Source organism: Onychostoma macrolepis, chromosome 19, assembly GCF_012432095.1.
Source record: "Onychostoma macrolepis isolate SWU-2019 chromosome 19, ASM1243209v1, whole genome shotgun sequence".
Classification (NCBI taxonomy): domain Eukaryota; kingdom Metazoa; phylum Chordata; class Actinopteri; order Cypriniformes; family Cyprinidae; genus Onychostoma; species Onychostoma macrolepis.
The window spans coordinates 20,745,691-20,768,831 of record NC_081173.1 but is presented as its reverse complement, the minus strand read 5'-3'; the positions used below and the strand labels follow the sequence as shown (position 1 = coordinate 20,768,831).

At 35.1% G+C, this 23,141-nt stretch overlaps 1 protein-coding gene across 3 annotated transcripts; it reads left to right on the top strand.

Moving 5' to 3' along the window:
* Nucleotides 1-552: 552 nt before the first annotated feature.
* rftn1a (raftlin, lipid raft linker 1a) lies at nucleotides 553-23,128 on the top strand. 3 transcript variants are annotated; one of them, XM_058754326.1, is made up of 11 exons: nucleotides 553-806; nucleotides 1,771-1,841; nucleotides 9,363-9,506; nucleotides 16,770-16,953; nucleotides 17,735-17,846; nucleotides 18,476-19,055; nucleotides 20,944-21,147; nucleotides 21,423-21,532; nucleotides 21,721-21,824; nucleotides 22,517-22,592; nucleotides 22,742-23,128. In XM_058754326.1, the coding sequence occupies exons 2-11, from the start codon at nucleotides 1,832-1,834 to the stop codon at nucleotides 23,114-23,116; spliced, it is 1,899 nt and encodes a 632-aa protein (XP_058610309.1). In that variant the 5' UTR covers nucleotides 553-806; nucleotides 1,771-1,831; the 3' UTR covers nucleotides 23,117-23,128. The 3 variants fall into 3 exon arrangements, with proteins under 3 accessions (XP_058610309.1, XP_058610310.1, XP_058610311.1); XM_058754327.1 differs by lacking the exon at nucleotides 1,771-1,841; XM_058754328.1 differs by lacking the exons at nucleotides 553-806; nucleotides 1,771-1,841 and adding an exon at nucleotides 8,456-8,830.
* The last annotated feature ends 13 nt before the right edge of the window (nucleotides 23,129-23,141 follow it).

The following is a 23,141-nucleotide window of genomic DNA, read 5'->3' as shown; positions in this document are numbered from 1 at the left end:
ACATGTTTACTCTGCTTTCACCTGACAACTGGACTGTTTGACATGTAATCATTTTAGCAGTCCACTCTTTAAAACGGAAATGAATTAAAATTTATATTTCTGGATACAGAATAATTCTGTTATTTTATGTGTGTACAGTGGAAATCTACTATTGTTTTTTTTTTTTTTTTTTTGCAGGATCATTGTGCTTTACAAAGGAATTCATAGAACAAACATGAAGTTAATTAAAATATAAAAGCGCGTGAAGTGGACTCGTGGTGGCGCTGTAGAGCTTTTTTTTTATTTAATTTTATTTCTTCTAGGGTTGCATTTAATAAATAAAGAATCAGAATGGAAAACTTATATCCATAGGTTCATTGTATGACATTAAACTTTCACATCGACATGGCATTTTTGGTTTTGGTGTGTATTATATCCATTAGTCAAACAATTCTGGGTTTTGGTGTATGCTGATTTTTATTTTATTTTTATTATTAACTACTCACTGTAGTTTGCACTTTGAGGTGTACGATGTTGATGAAACGAGACGAAATGAGAGCGATTTGGAAACATCGGAGGGCATCGTTCTCTTTCAGTCTCGGAGGAGAGAGAGAGGAGGAGGAGGAGACGTTCGCACGCGCGCTGTATTAACTGAAGGAGTCGCCACGACGGAGCTGAACTGAGCTCATCATCCGCTCACCTGCCTCCAGTTCACACACAAGCGAGGAACTTGAAGAAAACCGGAGAGGAGCGAAAGATAATTAAGGGAGAAAGAAACGACAAAGGAGACTCAAATCGAGAGAGACATAATCAAAGAACAACAGCAGGTATGTTCACTCTGTGTAGTTTCTTTCTGTCACTGTACCCTAATCTAACACTATGTCAACTCAGTGATTTCTTCTGATTCATCTCGTTTCTTTTCACCTTCGTCTTTCTTCCTATGTTCTCATATTTGTAATAAACGCGTTTATTTGCGATTGAATGTGATATGAGTCACTTTAAAGTTCAAGCTCACTTCTAATTCAAAGACTGAGTTTGGGCTTGTATGTGCAAATAGAGAACAGCATAAATATCAAAGAATGCCACACTTCAGTGTAAGTCGAGCTATAAAAAACACTTCTATTTGCAAGCATGAAACGGGGTGTATTTTGTATAATTGATATGTAGTGTTTTTTAACACAAAACGTAAAGATATGATTAAAAAAAGTAAAAGTTTTAAAGTAAATTTAATTTAATCGTTATGTCTACTTATAATGTTAGTCACATTTTTGCACATAAAATAGAAATAGAATAGACAATTTTTCCTTATGATTTTACATTTAAATGGACTGTTTTTTTTTAAGGTTAACTTTATACTGTAAAATAGACCACAGAGGGATTTTTTGTGTATGTGTGTGGTCTTTTTCACTTCTTTTCCTTTAAGACTTTAATTTAGATGCTGCCTTTGCATGCAAAATGAGAAAATGTGCTAAAATATACAGTAGTTTGCTGCTGCCCTTCACTGTGCCGCTCAAACTGTTCAAATCAAACTGAAATTATCTAAAATGAAACTTTAGTTGCTCTTTCCTGATGCTGGGATCCTTGGCAGATGCAGAGCCGCATGGTAGCCAGGTGCTACACAGTCAGGAATTTGATAAATTGTGCTTTAGCAATGTTAATATTTCTTAATGCAACGTGTGCATTCATTGAGGCTTTATACTACTAAAATATATGTTTGTATTGTATGTATTTAAGAATATAAAAATATGAGAATTCGGCTTCAACCATGACTATAAGCAAAAAACTGTACAGGACAGGCACATATTGCTCATTCGCACAAGATGGTATCAAGTGAGATGACTGCCAGAAGAAGATGACCTTTGGTGAGTATTTCACACACACACACATATATATATATATACACTCATTCACTCACAGTGGGGCTCTGAGGCTAATATGAGTGACAGGCTAAGCAGTCAAACTCTGAGAGAGTGAGAGATTGGAAGTGAGAGGAATGAAGTAAGAAATGATTACGAACCTGTGAAATGTGAGGGGAATGTGCTATCATCAACTTTCATATTCACCCATGCCAACCTGCTCTTGCGATAGCGACCTGCAAACATCTCACACACAAACTTTCTCGCATGCACATACATACGCCCGGACTGGACGGTTGCATGCCTACAAAGACCCAAATTTACTGTCACACCCATTCACAGAAACAATTTCAGATAACGTTTTTAAAAAAATACATTTTGTTGCAGTTTCTTCAGTTTCTTACAAAAAAAAGTAGTATGGTGGTAACATGGTACAGTGATAATAAAATACCACATATTATCATTACTGTACCATGGTACCACTAGTGAAAATACAATTTTTACTATTTCTTTTTTTTTTTTACTTTTTCTGCCATCAATCAAAAAATCATATATATATATGTATATGTGTGTGTATATGATGTTTTGATTGATGGCAGAAAAGTAAAAATTGAGAATTTGAAAACTAAAACAAACAAAAAAAACAACAACTGTAAAATTCTCTCTCTCTCTCTCTCTCTCTCTCTCTCTCTCTCTCTCTCTCTCTCTCTCATTCATTCATATATATATATATATATATATATATATATTTTTTTTTTTTTTTACAATTTATTTCCTTTTTTTTTTTTTTTTTTTTACAATTTTTATCACAAATTCTGCCATCCATCAGAAAATCTGATTTTATGTATAATTTCTATATGTTTTATATACACATACAGTATATATATTTGCATATATGAATAAATGTTTAAAAATGTGTATTTATATTTGCAATCTCAGTTTTTCAATGTGGTCTCAAAAATTTGGACCCCACTACATATACCATGGTACTGAATTACCATATTTATATACTACATGCTATTTATTTAAAGAATATTGCTACCATGGTACATGTGTAAAACAATAACGTCAATGTAACATGTTAAACTATGGTTTATTTTGACATCAGAGATGATGTGATAAAGGTAAAACTGCAGAATTAGTTTTTACACAATTTTATAATACTGTATAGCTCAAAAATACATGATTGCATTAATATCTTTTGTCAGAGCAAGACATTAATAAATCAGGCATTTCTTTATTGCATCATATTGACAATCTCTCGTCTCCGTTGGTTACCAGAGCCCCCCACCACCACCACCACCACCACCACCTTGCATTCGATGTGTGCTCTCAACTTATTATCCTTCCCTATCATCTTGCCTAAATTTAGCTCTCCATCTTTCTTTTTCCCTTTTTTCTTCCGCTCCCCTCCTCACGCTTATCACAGTGAGAGATTATTGTGTGTGAATATCTTCGTGTGTGTTCTGCTGAGGAGCATGCAGGAAGTGTGCAGTGTGGGAAGTGTATAGTGCAGTTGTGATGTAGAGTATGAAACTGTCTATGCGTCTTTGTGCTGAAGATAAACTCCAAGTCTCTGCGTTTATGCTTTTTAATAATCGAAATAATCTATTTTAATCTGATTCTTTAGTCTTAATGTATCTATAAAATCTTAAGTGTACCTATAAAAACCCAGAATAATTTTATATTGCTTTTTCATAGCTAAGACGACTTAATGGACATAGTATCAATTTTGTCTCGGATGTTTCTTCTATAATTCCAGAGAAATAAAAATAGAAACACATGTTGACACACAGCAAGACTTTAAAGTAATAAAATAAATGCAGATACCATAGCTCACATCATTTGATCTTGGGAGAATTTTATGAGAAATGTTTTAGTTTATTTAGAAATCACTTTTGATATGAAGATTTTAATATCTTAAAAAATTTGAGCATGGTGTGAGATATTTCTGAGATCTCTAGAGAAGACACATGTGTGATTTCCAGGATCTCCAAGAAGCACGAACTCCAGACTTTACTGAATCTCATCACTGCCAATGAGAAACAATTAAGATATTAAAGTGTGTCTCAAATGTGATTTTCTACTATATGGAAATAGAGATTCTTAGTCTTAAAATTTGATTCAGTTACCTGTAGATCCACTTTTAGCAGTAAGTAATCATTTTCTATATGACTTTATCAGTCTCTCACATCATTCTGGAAGAATTTTGGGCATTTGTTTATGCACAGCTCTCACAACATGATTTTAGTCTGAATGAGCTCTGGACTATGACTGGTCTATTACAGAACCTTGATTCTTTTCTTTTTGGCCGTTCTGTTGTAGATTTGCTGGTGTGTTTTGGATCATTGTCCTGCTGCATCACCCAATCTTGGCCAAGCTTTAGCTGTTGAACGGATGTCCTCACATTTGACTCTAGAATACTTTGGTATACAGAGGAGTTCATGGTCGACTCAATGACTGTGGGGTGCCCAGGTTCTGTGGCTACAAAACAAGCCCCAAATCATCAGCCCTCCGCCAGCATGTGTGACTTTGATATGAGGTGTTTGTGCTGATATGCTTGTTAGGTTTTCACCAAACGTGCTGCTGTGCATTATGGCCAAACATCTCCACTTTGGTCTCATTGTTCTAGAAGACTTATGGTTTGTTCAGATGCAACTTTGCAAACCTAAACCATGCTGCCATGCTTTTTTAGATAGAAGAAGCTTTCCTCTGGCAAGCCTTCCAAACATACTATACTTGTCCCATATTTTTCTAACTGTAGTGTCATGAATTTTATAATTTAACATGTTAACTGAGGCCTGTGGAGCATGCTGTGTAGATCTTGGGGTGAATTTGCTGGGATGTCCACTCCTGGATTGGTGTCTGTTTTGAATGTCTTCAAATTGTGAATAATCTTCCACATTGAAGAATGATGGACTTCAAATTGTTTTGAAATGGCCGTATTATTCTTCCCAGATTGATGGCAGCAGCAATTGCTTCTCTAAGATGTCTTAACTCCTTGGCATTGTGTTAACACCCACCTGAAGGCTCCAGACCAGCAAACTGCCAAAACATCTGCTTTTACAGAGGTGCTCACACTTGCTGATTATGAGTTAATCAAAGGCATTCGATTAGCAGTGTCTGACTGCTACTTACCCTCTTAATTCTTTGTCACCATGGCTTTTCCATTTTGGCTTTATTTTTGGTAAATAAACAATGACACTGTGTGACTTAGAAAGTGTGACTTTTTGATTATGTCCTAAGGAAAACCATGGAATTCAATAGGGAGTCCTAACTTTTCACATGACTGTGTATATGTGTGTATGTATATATATATATATATATATATATATATATATATATATATATATATATATATATATATATATATATATATATATATATATATATATATATATATATATATATATATATATATATATATATATAAATAAATTAGTGCTGTCAAACGATTAAGCGTGATTAATCACATTCAAAATAAGTTTTTGTTTACAAAATGTGTGTGTGCTGTGTATATTATGTATATATAAAGACACACATGCAGCATATATTTTGAAAATATTTACATGTATATATTTATATTCATATAAATTATATCATATATATAAATATATTTAATTTATAAACGTAACATATTTTTCTTAAATATATACATGCATGTGTGTGTGTATTTATATATACATAATAAATATACACAGTACATACACATGTATTATGTAAACAAAACTTTTATTTTGGATTAATCGTGATTAATCGTTTGACAGCAATAATAAATTAAATAAATAAATAAATATATATATATAATATTGTTTATCATATATATATATATAATATTGTTTATCATATCTTTATTTTTAATGTTTTTCCATGTATTTATTTATATAAGTAGTAGAAATGTTTATTTATTTCCATAATTTTGTCTTTTTCCGATATTTCAGTTTTATTTTGTTTAATTTACTCTTAAAAACCAATAACCAGTAATTTAAAAGAAAAAAAAAAGTAATCAGTCATATAAGTGGATTAATTTTGAGACTGGCTAAAGATTATTTAACATTGTTATTAAATTATTAGTGCATTAGATGACAACAAAGGTAATCTAAATGTAAAAATAAAATGAACATGCACAAAAAATGTACAAAAAAAATCCAATATCAAGTAAATTGCAACAATTCTAATATGGCTGATCAGAGTAATGATACCTATTCATCCCTAATGGCAAAGGCTAAGTATGATGCACACATTGCTGTGCTGTCATTTTTGTGCTCAATGAGGGAGCAACTATCCCCTCAATGAGGCTTATGCACTCATAACAGCATTTGTGTTTGTCAAAGCTTGCGTTTGCTGGTCCCTTGATGATATTGCAAATTCAGCTGAGATTAAGAATTGGCGGCTTCTTTTTTCTGCTCTAATAGCTCTCCAAATGTTGTCTGAGTAACTTTGAGCAAACTGATGATCTGTCGGTCTGCTGCCGAGCGATTAGCGTCAGTAATGATGTGATTGTCAGGCTAGTGAAGGGAACTGAGTGGAACCGGATGCTTGACTGCCGGCATTAACTTCACTCAGCACAGGTGTGAAGGTCTGTGTATCTCCAGTGAATTTGTCATTTATATTCCAGCTGTCGGATTCATAATAAAAGCAAATTGTCTCAGTAAATCCTTGTGATTTTCTCCTACTTGTAATTTAAACCTATAGTGCTTGAGGTAACAGATGATTGTTAACACCTCCCTGTGTATATTCCCAGTTTAAATATAAATTACCCTTTCATTTCTTCTAAATAACTAATCTTAAAGTAGTGTATTGTTTCCAATGATTTCAATTTTCACTTGAAGTCTGTAGTACACTATTTTGTGGAATAAACAAAATAACACAGAGATGACTTGAGCAGATAACCAGCCACTATCACACCTGAGGCGATAGTTTGATCAAAAAAATCCATTCTAAAAGAACAAAGGAGAGATAATTGTTTTTGTATGTGTGATGGTGTTGTACCAGGAGTATTTCCAGTGTTTCAAAGGAAATTCAAAGTGAGAAAGCTCCTAAAATGAAGAAGAACCACTTCTGTGTCCATGTAGAGATGCTCTGTAGATATAAAGCTCTACATCAGAGCAGACAAGCCAGGTTATGTTTTCCACCTCCTAATGTTTTCCATTGATTTCCTGGAGTCAGTGCTGTTTTTGCAGCCTGGAACCTTCCATATACTATTTTGGTAGCATAGTCTAATAAATATTTTTTGATATACAGTATACACTACATTACACCGTTAAATAGTTTGGGGCCTGTAAGATTTTTTTATTTATTTTTTAAAAATTTAATACTTTTATTTCACATGGACACATTCAATTGATCAAAAGTAAGAATAGATGATTCATACTGTCACAGCAGATTTCTATTTCAAAAAATGCTGTTCTTTTGAAATTTCTATTCATCAAATAATCCTGAAAAAATAACATCACACTTTCTACACAAAAACTAAGCAGCACAACTGTTTTCAACATTGATGGTAATAAATGTTTCTTGAGCAGCATATCAGAATGAAGGATCATGTCACACTGAAGACTGGAGTAATGACTGCTGAAAATTCAGCTTTGCCACCACAGGAATAAATTGCATTTTAAAATATATTCAAACAGAAACGTAATAATATTTCACAATATTACTGTTTATACTGTATTTGTGATCAAATAAATGCAGCCTTGGAAACACAAACAAAATAATGTTATTTCATTCCGAAATGTTCAATTTTTGCTTAGTTTTTACTTATAGTAAAAGTAAAGCCTTTTGGTTCAGTCATATTATTTTTGATTCAGTAGCTGTTTGACCGATTCAATGAGGTCATGCTGTAAATGATTCCTAAGACTGATTCAAACCGAGTCTTTTTGTGTGATTCACTATAAGAATCGTTTATACAATATATAAGTCTTTAATTCATGCTGTATGTTTTTTTCTTGCAGCCAATAAACATCGTTGTGGCGTTACTTTACAGCACTCGGTCATGTATCTCACTGCCATTACCATAGTATTTGGACATAATACCATACTAAGTAAAACCATGGTCTTTTGGAAACTACTACAATGGTAATGCCTTAATACTTTTTGAAACACCTACTAGTACATTCCATTGAAAACAATAATGATACAGTACTAATTGAAACCTGAGTCCGGCCCGTACCCAAGATCGTTTGACCCGACCCAACTGCCATTGTTAAATTTATAGCTCGATCCCGATCTGAACCCGAAATCATTTTTTCACCGAATAGCCAAACTTTTGAAATATGTTGTATTTCACAACTGCGTGCAACAGTCTGTAAACAAATACATGTAAAGGTTCATCAAGGCTCTGTCTACAATGAATGAAGCGGAGTTTATTTACTTAAGAACAGAGGTTTTACCTCCTCATGCTGAGAAATATAATTTAGCGTGTATCAAAGCTATTTTATTAATATAGGTTTCTGTGCTCCACAGTGTTTCTGTGTGCGCTGCACCATCTCCTGTCTCTGTGTGCAAGTGACATGTGTGTGCGCATGAGTCAGTGAAAGCAGCATAGCTACAAACCCAAGCCCGACCCAAACCAAACCCAAGGCTATTCATTAAAAATAAACCCGAAACCCGAGAGTATTTTGGGACCTTCTGGCTCGGGTCGAGTAGCAGACCTACATGATATTCTGTACCATGGTAAAGCACAGTACTGTTTTTTATTGTCTATCCTGATCTACTCATAGACGGGCACAGCCCTAAAATGATCACCCCATCCCGAACCGCAAAACCAGCCATCCATCGCTCCTCTGTCCCATCTTCATTCCCCATCATGTCATCATTGCGCACTTAATGCTTGTTGTCACGGCGACTGGGCTTGTCCGGTTCCTCTCGGTTTCACCTGTTCTGGCTCATCAGACGCTGACACGGAAATGCTGGCAGCTAACCACCCGTACCTGATGGTGTGTGTTAGCGCTGGAGCTCGGGGCTCACGTGGTGTGCCTTTGCTGTCACATCAAGTTAGTGCGCTATAGATGTGACACTCATTAGCATTAGCCACACGCTAATTCATCGGCCACACATTCCACAGTTTGATTGGTTGTATAGTCACAGATCAAATATGAAGTGATATCTGATTGCTGCTTTTGGTAACCAAGGAGACAGTGTGTTCGTTTTGAAGGGGGCATTGTGTTTGACACGTTGAATGTGTGTTTGTGTTAAAGGTTGATGCTTGAAGGTTGATTAGCTTTCCAATTAGCCTTCATGTTATGTTACCATGTGACGAACCCTTGCGTGTGCACGCGTGCGTGTATCTGAATGTTTGCGGTTGTGTTTAAAGACATGTTGAAATGTCCTCTCCCCAGTTTCGCACATGCTCACTTCCTAATTCAACGTCAATCTGACTTAATTAGCATGACAATTAGGGACTGCTGCCAAGGCAATCAGTTAAATCAATAATGCAGTTATGAATACATGAATATTTCAGACAAATTATCCATATTCATCCATCTCATTTTCTTTCTCTTTCTTTGTTTTTCTCCGCGTGTGCAGACATGGGCTGTAAGTTGCAGAAGCCCCGAGGGTCAGATGAAGCTCCGGGGAAGATTTTCTCCACCCTCAGAAGAGCGCAAGTGGAGACGCACTCAGGAGTGGCCTATACATACCACTTCCTGGACTTTCTGTTAGGAAAAGAAGGTACGAATGCCCATTTCCTGCACACTTTATATAATATAAAGTCCCTTTGTAGGTGTCATTTGTTGTTTTTAATTGGGATTTAATATGGCAAGATTTTCATATGGGTGATGAACTTTGACCCCTAAGGCCCATTCATACAAAGGACAATAACTATAATGATAACTATAAAGTTTTAATAATCATTCATCCTCACCACAACTGTAACAACTTACAAAGAGGAACAATATCATTGGAATAACTTTAAGAATTTTTTTTTTTTTCCAGCTAATGTGTGCAATAAAAACATAGACAACCAATCAGAGTCCATCCAATTTTAAAGAGTTTGAACATTTTTGGCAGACACAAAACTGTAGTGCAATATTTACAATAAAACGAACATTATCATCCATTGGTGTGTAATTATCATTGTTGTTGTGAATGGGGCTTTTCGCTTTACTCATCTCTGTGGAAGTGGCACCTCTGGAATATATATCATTTTTTATTATTGCAGTACACTAATAAATAACTCAAAACAGACCATAAAAAAAGACAGAACAATGTTGTTATTGTTAACTACTGTAAAACTAAACCAATTAAATATCTTTGTTATTACCAAAAATAAAGCTGAAATAAAATAAAAATATTAGATGAAAAATTCAACTGATAAAATGTAAACAACAATTGTTTGTTAACAGCAATGTAAAATGTAAACAGCAATTTTGCATTGGCAACTAACTGAAATAAACATTTAAGTTGAAATAATAAAATCAAACTAACTCTGAAATAAAAATAAAGTTAAACAGAAAAAATAAAAAAGCAAGAAAAATGACAAAAGCACATACAAAACTTAAAAAAAATAATTAAAAAAAATATTGATAAATACTTTTTTCTTTAACAAAATTAAGTATATTCTTCTTCTTTAAAGACTTTATAATTCATGCATCAGAGGATTAATATACAGAGTGACATACAGCATAAAAATTATGTTGCTGTTTTTCTGAATTCAAAGCAACATCCATATTGATGATATGCATACGCAAATATACAAACCCACCTTCAGATAATAAAGTGTAAATCTTCAAACTGAGAAGAAAAAAAAAGTGTAAGATTAGATGAGAGAGAGAGAGAGTAATAGAGCAAGAGAGCAACCAAACAGTGTATATTCTTTGAGGGCTTATGTTTCTAAATATACTAATGCCGCTTTTGTTAGTGTGCTTCGAGAGAGGCAATAATGGATCCCGCTGAATTCAGAGAAAGAGGATATGAGACAGGATGAGAGAATATAAGACACAGATTGAAGTGGAAGAACAGACCTGTTCATTTTAATGACTTGAAAGCATATGAGTATATGGGCCATTACTGAACATAATTACAAGGATGTGACCATATCACTAGTTGTTTATTTTTGTGTGTGTGGGGGGTGGGTCAGGGATAGGAAAACTAAAACCTGAATTTACCAACATCCATTGGTCTCCAAGAAGAAAACATGCTAATAAACATACTAATGTCTTAATGAAAAGTACGAAATGGTCCATATGCGAAGGTTAGTGCATAGAAAATGAGCTTAGAATAAAACAATAGAAGTCAATGGAAAGTCTTTCTATCCGCTCTAAGTTGGATACTTTAATGCATTTTGTATAATGAACTAACAATGAACATTATTCTTTATCTGCTTTATGAATCTTGGTTAATATTTATGAATATACTAATGTCAGTGCATACTTAGGATGAATTGCTTCTATGTAGACAAACGTCTGCTAAATAAATACTACCGCAAGTTTTTCTACACAGCTCTCTGCAATACATTTTATTTATAACTGGAATACTTAATTTTGACTTAATTGTGATTCAGTCACACCATTCAATGGTCATTGTCATCCATAGCAATACATTATATCAGTATTTGTTTATTTAGTCTTGTAATAAATGCCGGTCATGTCCACTCCGTCTAGGCTTATTTAGCAGTAATTTAAATATTGTTAGTTTATCCAGTCTTTTGCATTTACTACTTAAAGTTAATGCTTACAACATTACCCAAACACAAAAGTGTGTGTGTGTGTGTGTGTGTAGGTGAGCATCTGAGAGTGTGACCTGGATCAAATATTTATTTATATAAAAAATAGGAATATGTGAGAACTGGGACAGCGGCAATCGTTCAGGTTCTGGACACACACACACACATACACACACACACACACACTCCAGGCTTTCTGTTTTAGCTGCTTATCGGTAGACAGTCAGGCAGGTCATTTATATGTAAAATTCACTGATGCCTACAGAGACACCGAGACAAAAAAAAGAGTTTCACTGCAAACTGCTGTGACAGCGTGAGTGGGAGCCAGAGATGTTTGAATATGTTTGTTTTTTTGTTTGTTTTAGGACATCAATATTGAAAGCAACGATAAGTGACTTAATGAATGTGAATGAATGGCAGGGATGAAATAACAAAGAGAGGGAAAAAACAGAGAGAGAGAGAAAATGCTAGGCATCCTTTAAAGATTATCTGATCTTGAAGATGGGAGGGCTTAGTACTAAAATCTGGGATTTATCTGTTTGTGTCTGCGCAATAGAGAAAACCAGTCGTCCTAGTGACACTGAACTGTATTTATAGCCAAAACCGTTTTAATTGAAATTGGTCTATAAATAATTCAATTCCACTCTGTCGGGTTATTACAAAATAAAATAAGACCCCCAAGGATCCAACATCACACTCATAAGCAGCAAGAATCCCTTATACTTATGAATCATATAAACGCTTACTTTAATATTTATGTCATATCAATATTTAGAGAACAGTTCTGATAGGTCAGCACAGCAGGAGAAGGGACGGCTATCTAATAGATTTGCTACTAACACGTTTAGTTCAAAGAATCATTCAGAGGATTGATTGAAAGAAATTGAATTACTATGGCATTTAAAACACACTGAACAACTTTGTTTTAATAATAAATGAGTAAGTGTTATTAAAAAATGGATAGTTCTAGTCCTGGATGCTGATTAGTCAGTTCAAATGATGCATGGGTATTAATTCTGGTCGATAAGCTGATAATTATTTTTATGTTATGTCCAATCATTGATTTAAAAAAAAAAAAAAAAAAAAAAGTACAAATTCTGTTAGACAGAACAGATCCTGCTAGATCCAGACAACCCAAGAAGAATTTAGACAAGTGTGATTGTGCTACGACACTTGATATTTTAGCATAAAAACATATTTCTCTGCAGGTGGGGTTTAACTGATTCGCCAAAGTCTCTGCTACTCATTTTTAGAGCTTGTGCATTACACATTAGTTTAGAGGGCTGTATTCTTGAGATGGAGTTTGTTGCTGAGATTGACTGTTTACCCGAATGTTTAACCCCCGACTGAGTAAATTCTGCTTTATGAAGGTGGAATTCCCCTGTAGTAAATATGGGGACAGATTATTATACTTGGTCTTTCAGGAGCAATGAAATCTGTTTGTCGGTCTCACACAAACAAACATATTTTCTCATTCTCTCATGCATAGCTACTGCATGGGTCCTTTGCCGCGGGCCTTTTGCGTGATGCGCTGGTTAATATAGTTTATTCTCTGGACTGGAGTAAGTTAATAGACGTCATAAAGTCTAAGACACTTCCGCAGTTTCAGCACTACCTGATGATTGCAAACAGATTTTGTTATTTAGTGAAGTTTAATGGGTGTGTGTCATGACAGATACATGGGTTATATGTCTTTGTTCTGTTATACTGAACTGGATACTGAACATTTAATTTTGCTTTTAAATGTGATCTTTCTTTAGTCATATATTTGACATAATACAATTTTCTGGTCCAAATTAGCATGCTAGAATGATTTCTTAAGGATCATGTGACACTGAAGACTGAATCACACATTTGCACTCAATTCACCTATACGTTCATATTGCTATGAACTGTGCAGTTATTTATTCAGTGGCAACACTAATAAACCCCCCTCAGAGTCAAAGCGTGTTCAGACCATCAGAGTTTTGTTTAAACAAGCTCCTCACACCTCTGAAAGATGATTGCAGTCAAGCAGTGCTCAGATTACAGCTCGCTGCTGCCCTTAATAGTGCTCTGAATAATGAGCGCTGGAAATTAAGTTTAATTACTGATTCCAGAAACAATTAGCTTGTAAAACAGTCTCACCAAAACACTTTAAAACAATTTCTACAGCGATTCAGTTTGTGTGTCAGAAACCATGTCAGAAAGCAAGAATATTAACACATTTGGTAGAGATGACTGTGAATTAAATGGTTCACACCTGTCTTCTCATTTCTGTCTTACATCATTCATCCCCCCATTTCTGCTTTATTTTGTTGAGTATGTGGCAGGGGTGTATATATTAAATCATGCTGATATAGTGGTATGAAAGTGCTTACATTAGTCATCAGTTACGTCAATTTTGGTGTACTGATACATGCTCAGTGGTGGATTAAGACCCTTTGGTGCCCCTGGGCAACGACACCTAGAGTGCCACCCACCACGCCACAAAAAATTGAGACACAGAGACTGTGGAAAAGTGCATAAAAATTATGCCAGCTTTTATCAATGTCAAAGGAGGCCATACAAAATAAAATTATTATTATTATATTTTTTTTTTTTGGTTTATTAGTTTTTTGGTTATTATGAGTAAATTCAGTTAGTTATTTGCTTAATGACCATACAATTTTTAGTACTTGCCCAATTGCCCATATGGTTAATCGGCCTGTGTATATGCTGACTTGTGATCACCAAGGCTGCATTTATTTAATTAAAACAAATCTGCTATAGGTATCAATGGTGCTGTTCTTCAGTGGCTAACATCATATCTATCGGATAGACAGCAATTTGTTAGGATAGATAAGAATCGATCTTGGACTGCCACTATTTCCCGTGGTGTACCCCAAGGTTCTGTACTTGGTCCACTTTTATTTCTCATTTACGTGCTGCCACTGGGTCAGATCATCAGACGTCATGGTCTCAATTTTCATAGTTACGCTGATGATATTCAAATTTATTTTACAGTTCAAACAAGCTCAGTTTGCCCACCCCCTTCTATTGTTTTCTGTCTTCAAGAACTTAAAACCTGGATGTCGGATAACTTTTTACAACTAAATGCTGACAAAACTGAAATCCTGCTAGTTGGCTCTAAATCTCAGAGCTCCTCCCAGCATGACATCTTCATAGATATTGATGGTGTCCAGATTAGGCCCTCAACAACTGTGCGAAATTTGGGAGTGTTGTTTGACTCTGCACTATGCTTTGATTCACACATTGGTCAGATTGTTAAATCATGCTTTTACCATGTCCCTCACTTAATTTTGCAGATGCTGAAACTATTATTCATGCTTTTATAACCTCTAGATTGGACTACTGTAACTCCTTATATAGCGGCTTACCTGCCAAAGTTATTAATCGTCTCCAAATGGTACAAAACTCTGCTGCTCGAGTCCTTACATTTAATAAAAAATCTGCGCATATCACTCCCATCCTCCACTGGCTTCCTGTGCACAAACGTATTCAGTTCAAACTCTTAGTTTTAGTTTATAAGGCCCATAATGGCCTCGCACCTCAATACCTAGTCGAGTTAGTGCAACCATATGTTCCTGCACGGACTCTCAGATCTAGCAATGATAACTTGATTGTTGTGCCCAAGTATAAACTCTGTACGGTGGGTGGCAGAGCTTTCTGTATTATGGGCCCTAAGCTATGGAATAAGCTGCCCATAATGTTCGTGCTGCCTCCTCTCTCCAGACCTTTAAGTCTCAACTTAAAACCCATCTATTCACTTTGTTCTCTAAATAACTCTTCTGCCTCTCTGTTTTTCTTTTCATCAACTTTCATCATATGATTGCGAGACCTCTTGTTGTTAATTAATTGTAGTTCCTTGTTGTCAACACTTGTTTGTATGATTGTTTCTTCTGATTGTTTGGTGTATTATGTTTGCCAATTGCTTGTATTACTTTGTAAAGTGACCTTGGGTTCTTGAAAGGTGCTATAAAAATAAAACATATTATTATTATTATTATTATTATTATTAAAATACAGTAAAATAGTCATTTAAATTACAATTTAAAATAACTGTATTCAATTTTAATATATTTTAAAATGTAATTTATTCCTGTGGTGCAAAGCTGAATTTTCAGCATCATTACTCCAGTCTTCATTGTCACATGATATCAGAAATCATTCTAATATGCTGATTTGGTGTTTAAGAATTATTTCTCACTATTGAAAACAGATGTGCAGTTTAATATTATTGTAGAAACCTTAATACCTTTTTTTCAGAAATCTATGAATAGAAAGTTCAAAATATATTTTTTAATTGTTTGTTTCATTATTGTTGTTATTTTAATATATACACTATTATAAAGTAGGTAAGTTGTCACAATGATAAATTAGGGATTTTCAGTTCATTTTTTGAGCAGTAGTAGCTGTGTCGGGACCAGTGTTGGGTAGTAACAAGTTACAGTAATAATATTACTTTTTCAGTAACTAGTAGTGTAACATCAGTAATAATGTTACAGTTACCATCCATAAAACAGCTAGTTACTTAGTTTCTATTGATGCCTCAACCCCTTCTGATTTGAAATCCAACAATTCCTAGATTTATTTTTGTAATTTTCATGACTTGCACAGGCACATGAAGTCACCAGTGCAGCAGGGAAGCTATATGGAAAAGCTTACATTCAATGAATGGAAATATTGCCATTACATTGATTTTGGCAGGAGAAAAGATGATCTGAACATCAGTTTTTAAGTTGTAGCATTAGTTTACTCTGGCATTACATGGCTTGTCCACCCACATCCCTCTGATCCTGCTATAAATTGTATTAGAAAATGAAACATTTTCATATGATTTCTTTTGATAAAATACATCATAAAATATAATCGGATATGGGTAACAGAGAAATTATAGCTACAATTATTTTTAAGACACACAATTAATGAAAATAATTCAACGTCACTATCAATCACCACTGAGTATTTGTAATGACTTTTAACTGTGATCCAATGTGCATTTTAGTGAAACGATGAGGCAGAAATATATTGTTAGTAACATTTTAGAATAGTAAAATGTTAGAAGTAGTAGAAGTAATACATTTTTTGAGTAACGAGTCAGGACAAATGATGATAGATGAAATGTTATATATATATATATATATATATATATATATATATATATATATATATATATATATATATATATATATATATATATATATATATATATATATATATATATATATATATATATATATATATTTCTTTCTCTGCTCATTTCTCTCTCTGTCCGTCTGTCTCTTCAGAGGTGGCAGTGTCCTCATTGCTGTGTCTGTCGTCAGTCAGAGAGCTTCCGGTGCAGGTGTGTGAGTTGTATCAGAAGGGGTTTGTACTGGCTGCTGTCCATCCCTTTGTTCACTCCTGCGGCCCTGCTAGTGCTAACCTTCAGAAGCAGTTACACCGGGCTGTGCTCATCAGAGAAACACACAGGTATACACTAGGAATGATATAATATATACTGATTATTGCACACAAACAGTGTTCTGTACACATCAGTAAACATTTCAATTAGTAACATTTTTGTGCATTGTACAGTACTATGTTGCATTATTTAATCAGTGAGTGGTGTACTGTGACCATGTCAGAAATGAAAAGGATTACTTTGCATTTTAATTTGTCAGGTCGATTAAAAGTTGTGACACACTACCATTCAAATGTTTAGTTTTTTCTAGTTTTGTTTTGTTTTGTTTTGTTTCCAGTTCAGCAAGGATGCATTAATTTGATCAAAAGTGTCAAATTTGTAATGTTACAAAAATTTCTATTTCAAATTCTGTTGAACTTTTTATTCATCAAAGAATTCTGAAAAAAAAACAAATTAGCACAGTTTTCACAAAAATATTTAGCAACACAAATTTTTTCAACATTGATAATAATATTAGAGCACATTAGAATGATTTCTGAAGGATCATGTGACACTGAAGACTGGAGTACTGATGCTGAAAATTCAGCTTTTCCATCACATGAATAAATTACATTTGAAAAGGTATTAAAACAGAAAACAGCTACTTAAATTTTAATGTCACAATTACTGTTTTTACATACTATGTACTGCACAGTAGCAGATTTTATCCAAGTCACATGACAGGAAAAGGAAAGTTATTTCCAAGGAAGTGTAATTTATTTTACTTTGATGAAAAATTATTAATAATATTTCCTGGAATTAGATTTGCATATGAACTATTAAGAGGGTAAATTTTGGATTTTGTTACAGTGGTTCTAACAGTGGCATGCTGAACTGGGTTGAGCCTCATCTCATGACAGACGTGTGTTACCTCGGTCACCAGGACCCTGACCCAGAAGTCATACAGGGCTATGTGAAAAAGGTTAGACCTTCTTTAAAAGTGCATTTGTTTTCATTTAAATCGAGAGCAGCAGATCAATTTGTTTGTCATTTAGTTACTAAACTTTAGTGGCACACTTAATGTCATCACTCCATTAAAGATGACACCGAAAACCCACTTACTTCAAACTCTCTCTATCGTGGTCTTACAATATGGCTGTAAAACAGAAAACATAAGCCGACAGGCTGCTCCATAGACATTGATACCCCACATTCATCTGCCATTCCATTAGTCATCACCCCCTCGCCTTTTCAGTAATTGCATTTATCTGGAGATAAGCACTGTTTGACTGAGTGTGTGTGTGTGTGTGGAAGTGTTTGAGCCGTGTGACATTTACTGATGATTTAGACGTATGCGTGTGTGTGGTGTGACAGTATGATGATTGGAAAATATGGTTTTCATTAGCGTTTCCTGTCACAGCTCCACAGAGCTTATTTTAAAAGCATCTGCAGGAAAACGCACCACCTTTCTCCTCTAAAAACACTGTAAAATTATTTATATTGCATTGGAATCCACTTACTTTCACTGTCAGCTTTGATTGGAACAGGTGGTATGAAGATTGATGAATATTTCACTTCTTCTATTGGTCCTGGTTGTTTTTGGGGATGCAGGTGCAGGATTTGGCTGATCAGGGTGATCTCTTTGTGGGGTTTTTGCCACAGCCCGGTGGAGGTCCATATTTCCATGGTCACTGGGAACCAGAAGATCTTTCCTCCTTGCACTCCAGTCCCTGTTCTGTTCATCACAGCAGCCGACCTCTGACCCTCAGCCCTGCGAGCGAGCAGAGCCAACAGGATAGAGACAATGGGGATCAACGAAACCAGAGTCGTACAAACTTTAATTCAGACAATGAAGACTTTATGAACCACAGCTTTCAAATACAAAGCACTGAGAGCAGCCAGTGCTGGAATAATCAGAATCCTTTTGCCGAGAACCATCAGTCTCCTGATTATCAGTACTTAAATGTTGAAGGTAAAGGTACGCAAGCGGAGGATTTGAAGAACCAAATGCCATCAAATGAGTTTATATTAAGCTCTTGTGCACCAGAGCCACATCAGACCCAGAGCACAAGAATACAGCCTGACTTACCCAGCTGTGATTTGGCAGAAAACAACAAAAGAGAGCACAGAGAGCAGGTCAAAAGCCAAGACAAACACAGCAAGCGTAGCGGAACCACCCCGATGCTGAATCGTAAGTGTGCAGTCTGTTGAAATACAGAGAAAGGGTTGAAGGGGGTATTAATACTATATATTAGATTATATCTAGATCATAAATAATTTATCAAATGAGACAAGCAATTTTTAATTCCTTGGTGTGTAAATATTTGCTGTGAAAATAAACTGATTCTATAGCCCGTTTTCGCCACTGAATAAAAAATTATTTTAAAAAGTTATTGCGACTTTTTTCTCAGAATTGTGAGATATAAACTCGCAATTGCGAGTTATAAAGTCAGAAGTACGATTTATAAAGTCGCAATTACCTTTTTTATTTTTTATTCAGTGGCGGAAACGGGCTTCCATAGATTTGATTACAATTATTACTAGTGATGCAAATCTAAGTATTGGTCATTATTTGGTTCAATTCACTTTCATTGTGTTGATCAGTGTTGGGCACGTTACTTTAAAAAAGTAATTAGTTATAGTAGTTACTTCTCACAAATAGTAACTGAGTTACATCATTATAAAAGTAACTAATTACTTTTTTTAAAAATTTCAAATGTCAAATAACTTTGGATGCCCCCAATATTAAATATGTTAAATGAATGAAATGGACACTAAAAAGAATAAATTATTATTATTATAAAACATTGTACATTAATCTACACTATTTATCTACTGACACTTAGTATCAGTCAGTAAAGCATTATAATATAATATTATGATAATTTAATATTATATGATGATAGAACTTTAGTAATTAGAATAACCAAGTATAAATGCATATTTGTCATCAATATAAAACGCCCTAAGGATCAATGAGCTGCTGGGTTCATGAATATTAATCACGTTGTCTGCTTTCGCTCGAATTGATTTGCTGAAATCAAAACAGGGACGATAATATGTGAGCGCCAGCCAATGAGATTGTCGTTTGCGCATTAGTACCCACTACCTGAGAACCCGGCAGTTCTTAAAAGCTGAAGAATTCCACAGGAACTCTGTTATTTTGACAGGAAAATACAACAAAGAATATCGTTTACATGTAGCGCGTCAATTCTGCATGTTATGAAAGACTCTCTTGCTCTGTATCTTTCTTTGCGTGCGTGTATGTGAGAGAAAGCGACGGCGAGTCGTGCGCCTTCACACTAGAGTTTATGGTACATCAAATACAGCTACACTGCGCATCCATTCAGATGAACTGAAAAATTAAATTCTAATAATATAATATTGTAACGCCACATTTTATTGTCAGTAACGGTAACAGCATTGTAACGGGAAACAGTAATTCGTTTGATTACTCGTTACTGAAAAAAATAACGCTGTTAGTAATGCCGTTTATTTATAACGCCATTATTCCCATCACTGGTGTTGATACAATTCATAATTGTTTTCATCAAAATACCTGAAGACTAAAATGTTACCAGAAAGACAGTTTACACCATATTAGAATTATCAATATTGGCAAAATACATTACCTGAAATCATTCTCTCAGGAACAAAACGTCTTTATAAGTGAGTCATTAATTCAACCGATTCGTACAAACACACTGATTCATTCAGGAACGGAAATGTGACTGCCTCTTTGAGTGAGTCATTGAATCGTTTACTCAAACGATTCGTTCAAACACTGATTCAGTCAGGAACGCGACTGGTGACTGTTGCTTGGAGACGCGCTCTTCCTTTGGCACTTCCTGTGGAACTGTCAATGTTGAAAGTTACTCAAAATTAAGTTCAGATGTTGCATATTATCAGTATGACTCTCAATCGTGATGTTATGTGAATATCCGTAGCAATGTAAAATTGCTTCGCTCTGAGTTGGTTTATAATTAGCCTATCTGACTTTTGGAACAGCGACATATATTAATAGGTCTAATATACTAAGTCATAAAACACTCACTAAATATTTGTCTCTGTATGTGTAGGTGTGCAGGTCTTCGCGCTGTACAACCATACCATAGTTCTGTCGGGATCGCCAAAGATCTTTTCTCTGAGGGTTCCACTGCAGGTGCACAGGGAGGCGGGGCTTGTTAGCTCAGTTGACTCCCATTGGCTGGACCACATGACGCAACACTTCAGAAGTGGCGCGCAACTCATTGACGGCTACTTTAACCTTGAAGATGATGCAGGTACTGGAGGTGTTGTGACATTTTACAGATGAACTGAGATGTAGCATAAAGTTTTCCTGATTGTAAAAACACACATTATACTAAAACATTAATAAAATAAGGATAAACTTATATATATATATAAACAAGCATGATAAAAATGCATAAACTATACAATAAAAAAAAAAAAAAAAAGTTTTCAAACATTTTATTAACCTGCTGAGCAGATAACTCTAAAACAAATGATCAACTATTCTTATCAACATTTTCCAATCCTTTTCTTGCTCTATCTTCAGCATCATCTTCCATTGTGGAGAGTGTTTTTATCTTCCAAAGTGCTTCAGGTGATGCCGGGCCAACCACAGTGTATGACGCCATTGTAGTTGAGCAATGGACTGTTATTGATGTAAGTCTGCATTGGTACATCCCAAATTCAATTCATTGCATTATTATCTGTGGAACATCTACACCTTTCTTCTAACAAACCGCCTATTAAATAAATGCAGACATATGTGCACATTCACGCAATATGTCTCAACAGGACATTAGTGAAATGCTTTAACACATTGTTTAAATGACACTTCTGTTTTGCAGGGTGTTGCGGTGAAAACAGACTACATCCCTCTGCTCCAGTCTCTGGCTCCATACGGCTGGAGACTAATGTGTGTTCTGCCCACTCCCATCGTCAAAATGAAAAGGTTCCAAATCCATACTAAACCCTTAAAGGAATAGTTCACCAAAAAATTAAAATGTTGAAAATGTACTCTCCATCCAAGATGTGATGAGCTTTTTTCTTCATCGGAACAGATTTGTAGAAATTTAGCATTACATCGCTTGCTCACCAGTGTATCCTCCGTGGTGAATGGGTGCCGTCAGAATGAGAGTCCAAATATCTGATTAAAGCATCTCAATAATACAAATGACTCCGGTCCATCAATTTTACTGGAGAAGGCAATATTATAGATAAAGGGACACATATTTTAGACAGAAGCAATGGATTAAAGTTAAAAATGTCTTCATGATTTTGTTTCTTACAAACACACAGCTTTTCACTTCATCAGATGTTAATTGATCACGAGTCATATGGATTATGTGTGGATTTTTGTAATGTTTTCATCAGCTGTTTGGGACCATTTGTGAGCAAGTGAAATAATGCTAAATTCCTCCATATCTCCTCTACATCTTGGACGGCCTGAGGGTGAGTAAGTTTTCATAAAAATGTTCATTTTTGGGTGAACTATGCCTTTAAACAAGCATTACATTCACTGTTGCACTTCAGGGGCTAATAATAGGATAAATATTACCTGCTAAAACACATCTGTCAGTCATATCAAAAGAAAAAAAAAATAATTCTTACATATTTTATACCTCTGATTTATTTTTGTCTTAGTGATGGAAGTTTGGCCACAAAACAGATCCTCTTCCTCCAGAGACCCACGCTGCCTCGCAAGAGGAGAGACTTGACGGTGTGTATACATGGCACAAAGTTTATTTCTGCTAAAATTAGATTAGAGCTGTCTTAGAGAACTGTGTGAAATTGTAATAGCGTTGTCAGTTCACTTTAAAATCCTCAAAAGTAGCTCAGTGTCTGACAGTTTGCGTGTATGTTTTCCAGAAACTGCACCTCAGAGGTCAAAACAAAAGGAACTTAAATAATAAAAGGACACCAGAGAAGGAGATATCACCGCTGGCAACAATTGAGAGAGAAATGGAACGAATGGAGAGAGAAAACACAAGTCTGATGAGACAACGTGAAATTATCCAGAAGGAAAATGGGCAGAATTTGCCAGAAAGCCCAGAGAGGAGAGATCAAGCGGAAAGGACGGTGGAATTCCACATGCAGAGGATCGACATCCCAAACATCAGCCCAGCAAAAACGGATGGAATTACAAACGGCAATCAGGAATTAAAGCGCACAATTACGTGTGGTAAACATGAGGACGTGCGAGCAGTTGTAACAGAGAGGGCTTTATTCTCTGGAGTGTGCTGACAGTATTCATTTATGGATATTTAAA

Excerpts from the sequence above, each read along its gene's own strand:
- rftn1a (XM_058754326.1), top strand. Across the intron at positions 16,954-17,734 it reads CTCATCAGAGAAACACACAG|TGGTTCTAACAGTGGCATGC; the intron begins GTATACACTAGG and ends ATTTTGTTACAG. Across the intron at positions 17,847-18,475 it reads TACAGGGCTATGTGAAAAAG|GTGCAGGATTTGGCTGATCA; the intron begins GTTAGACCTTCT and ends TTGGGGATGCAG.